At 93.8% G+C, this 2,756-nt stretch overlaps 1 protein-coding gene across 1 annotated transcript; it reads right to left on the bottom strand.

The window, feature by feature from the left end:
- Positions 1 to 1,338: 1,338 nt before the first annotated feature.
- Positions 1,339 to 2,448, bottom strand: LOC125429461 (basic proline-rich protein-like; the record flags this gene model as incomplete). Its single annotated transcript, XM_048490591.1, has 1 exon — positions 1,339 to 2,448. A coding segment is annotated over one exon (1,110 nt), but the record flags the coding sequence as incomplete, so codon positions are not given.
- Between the last annotated feature and the right edge of the window lie 308 nt (positions 2,449 to 2,756).

The following is a 2,756-nucleotide window of genomic DNA, read 5'->3' as shown; positions in this document are numbered from 1 at the left end:
GGGGGGGGGGTGGGGGGGGGGGGGGGTGGGGGGGGGGGGGGGTGGGGGGGGGGGGGGGTGGGGGGGGGGGGGGGTGGGGGGGGGGGGGGGTGGGGGGGGGGGGGGGTGGGGGGGGGGGGGGGTGGGGGGGGGGGGGGGTGGGGGGGGGGGGGGGTGGGGGGGGGGGGGGGTGGGGGGGGGGGGGGGTGGGGGGGGGGGGGGGTGGGGGGGGGGGGGGGTGGGGGGGGGGGGGGGTGGGGGGGGGGGGGGGTGGGGGGGGGGGGGGGTGGGGGGGGGGGGGGGTGGGGGGGGGGGGGGGTGGGGGGGGGGGGGGGTGGGGGGGGGGGGGGGTGGGGGGGGGGGGGGGTGGGGGGGGGGGGGGGTGGGGGGGGGGGGGGGTGGGGGGGGGGGGGGGTGGGGGGGGGGGGGGGTGGGGGGGGGGGGGGGTGGGGGGGGGGGGGGGTGGGGGGGGGGGGGGGTGGGGGGGGGGGGGGGTGGGGGGGGGGGGGGGTGGGGGGGGGGGGGGGTGGGGGGGGGGGGGGGTGGGGGGGGGGGGGGGTGGGGGGGGGGGGGGGTGGGGGGGGGGGGGGGTGGGGGGGGGGGGGGGTGGGGGGGGGGGGGGGTGGGGGGGGGGGGGGGTGGGGGGGGGGGGGGGTGGGGGGGGGGGGGGGTGGGGGGGGGGGGGGGTGGGGGGGGGGGGGGGTGGGGGGGGGGGGGGGTGGGGGGGGGGGGGGGTGGGGGGGGGGGGGGGTGGGGGGGGGGGGGGGTGGGGGGGGGGGGGGGTGGGGGGGGGGGGGGGTGGGGGGGGGGGGGGGTGGGGGGGGGGGGGGGTGGGGGGGGGGGGGGGTGGGGGGGGGGGGGGGTGGGGGGGGGGGGGGGTGGGGGGGGGGGGGGGTGGGGGGGGGGGGGGGTGGGGGGGGGGGGGGGTGGGGGGGGGGGGGGGTGGGGGGGGGGGGGGGTGGGGGGGGGGGGGGGTGGGGGGGGGGGGGGGTGGGGGGGGGGGGGGGTGGGGGGGGGGGGGGGTGGGGGGGGGGGGGGGTGGGGGGGGGGGGGGGTGGGGGGGGGGGGGGGTGGGGGGGGGGGGGGGTGGGGGGGGGGGGGGGTGGGGGGGGGGGGGGGTGGGGGGGGGGGGGGGTGGGGGGGGGGGGGGGTGGGGGGGGGGGGGGGTGGGGGGGGGGGGGGGTGGGGGGGGGGGGGGGTGGGGGGGGGGGGGGGTGGGGGGGGGGGGGGGTGGGGGGGGGGGGGGGTGGGGGGGGGGGGGGGTGGGGGGGGGGGGGGGTGGGGGGGGGGGGGGGTGGGGGGGGGGGGGGGTGGGGGGGGGGGGGGGTGGGGGGGGGGGGGGGTGGGGGGGGGGGGGGGTGGGGGGGGGGGGGGGTGGGGGGGGGGGGGGGTGGGGGGGGGGGGGGGTGGGGGGGGGGGGGGGTGGGGGGGGGGGGGGGTGGGGGGGGGGGGGGGTGGGGGGGGGGGGGGGTGGGGGGGGGGGGGGGTGGGGGGGGGGGGGGGTGGGGGGGGGGGGGGGTGGGGGGGGGGGGGGGTGGGGGGGGGGGGGGGTGGGGGGGGGGGGGGGTGGGGGGGGGGGGGGGTGGGGGGGGGGGGGGGTGGGGGGGGGGGGGGGTGGGGGGGGGGGGGGGTGGGGGGGGGGGGGGGTGGGGGGGGGGGGGGGTGGGGGGGGGGGGGGGTGGGGGGGGGGGGGGGTGGGGGGGGGGGGGGGTGGGGGGGGGGGGGGGTGGGGGGGGGGGGGGGTGGGGGGGGGGGGGGGTGGGGGGGGGGGGGGGTGGGGGGGGGGGGGGGTGGGGGGGGGGGGGGGTGGGGGGGGGGGGGGGTGGGGGGGGGGGGGGGTGGGGGGGGGGGGGGGTGGGGGGGGGGGGGGGTGGGGGGGGGGGGGGGTGGGGGGGGGGGGGGGTGGGGGGGGGGGGGGGTGGGGGGGGGGGGGGGTGGGGGGGGGGGGGGGTGGGGGGGGGGGGGGGTGGGGGGGGGGGGGGGTGGGGGGGGGGGGGGGTGGGGGGGGGGGGGGGTGGGGGGGGGGGGGGGTGGGGGGGGGGGGGGGTGGGGGGGGGGGGGGGTGGGGGGGGGGGGGGGTGGGGGGGGGGGGGGGTGGGGGGGGGGGGGGGTGGGGGGGGGGGGGGGTGGGGGGGGGGGGGGGTGGGGGGGGGGGGGGGTGGGGGGGGGGGGGGGTGGGGGGGGGGGGGGGTGGGGGGGGGGGGGGGTGGGGGGGGGGGGGGGTGGGGGGGGGGGGGGGTGGGGGGGGGGGGGGGTGGGGGGGGGGGGGGGTGGGGGGGGGGGGGGGTGGGGGGGGGGGGGGGTGGGGGGGGGGGGGGGTGGGGGGGGGGGGGGGTGGGGGGGGGGGGGGGTGGGGGGGGGGGGGGGTGGGGGGGGGGGGGGGTGGGGGGGGGGGGGGGTGGGGGGGGGGGGGGGTGGGGGGGGGGGGGGGTGGGGGGGGGGGGGGGTGGGGGGGGGGGGGGGTGGGGGGGGGGGGGGGTGGGGGGGGGGGGGGGTGGGGGGGGGGGGGGGTGGGGGGGGGGGGGGGTGGGGGGGGGGGGGGGTGGGGGGGGGGGGGGGTGGGGGGGGGGGGGGGTGGGGGGGGGGGGGGGTGGGGGGGGGGGGGGGTGGGGGGGGGGGGGGGTGGGGGGGGGGGGGGGTGGGGGGGGGGGGGGGTGGGGGGGGGGGGGGGTGGGGGGGGGGGGGGGTGGGGGGGGGGGGGGGTGGGGGGGGGGGGGGGTGGGGGGGGGGGGGGGTGGGGGGGGGGGGGGGTGGGGGGGGGGGGGGGTGGGGGGGGG

This window comes from Sphaerodactylus townsendi, linkage group LG03 (genome assembly GCF_021028975.2).
Source record: "Sphaerodactylus townsendi isolate TG3544 linkage group LG03, MPM_Stown_v2.3, whole genome shotgun sequence".
NCBI classification, from domain to species: Eukaryota; Metazoa; Chordata; class Lepidosauria; order Squamata; family Sphaerodactylidae; genus Sphaerodactylus; species Sphaerodactylus townsendi.
This window is presented reverse-complemented; position numbering and strand designations above follow the sequence as displayed.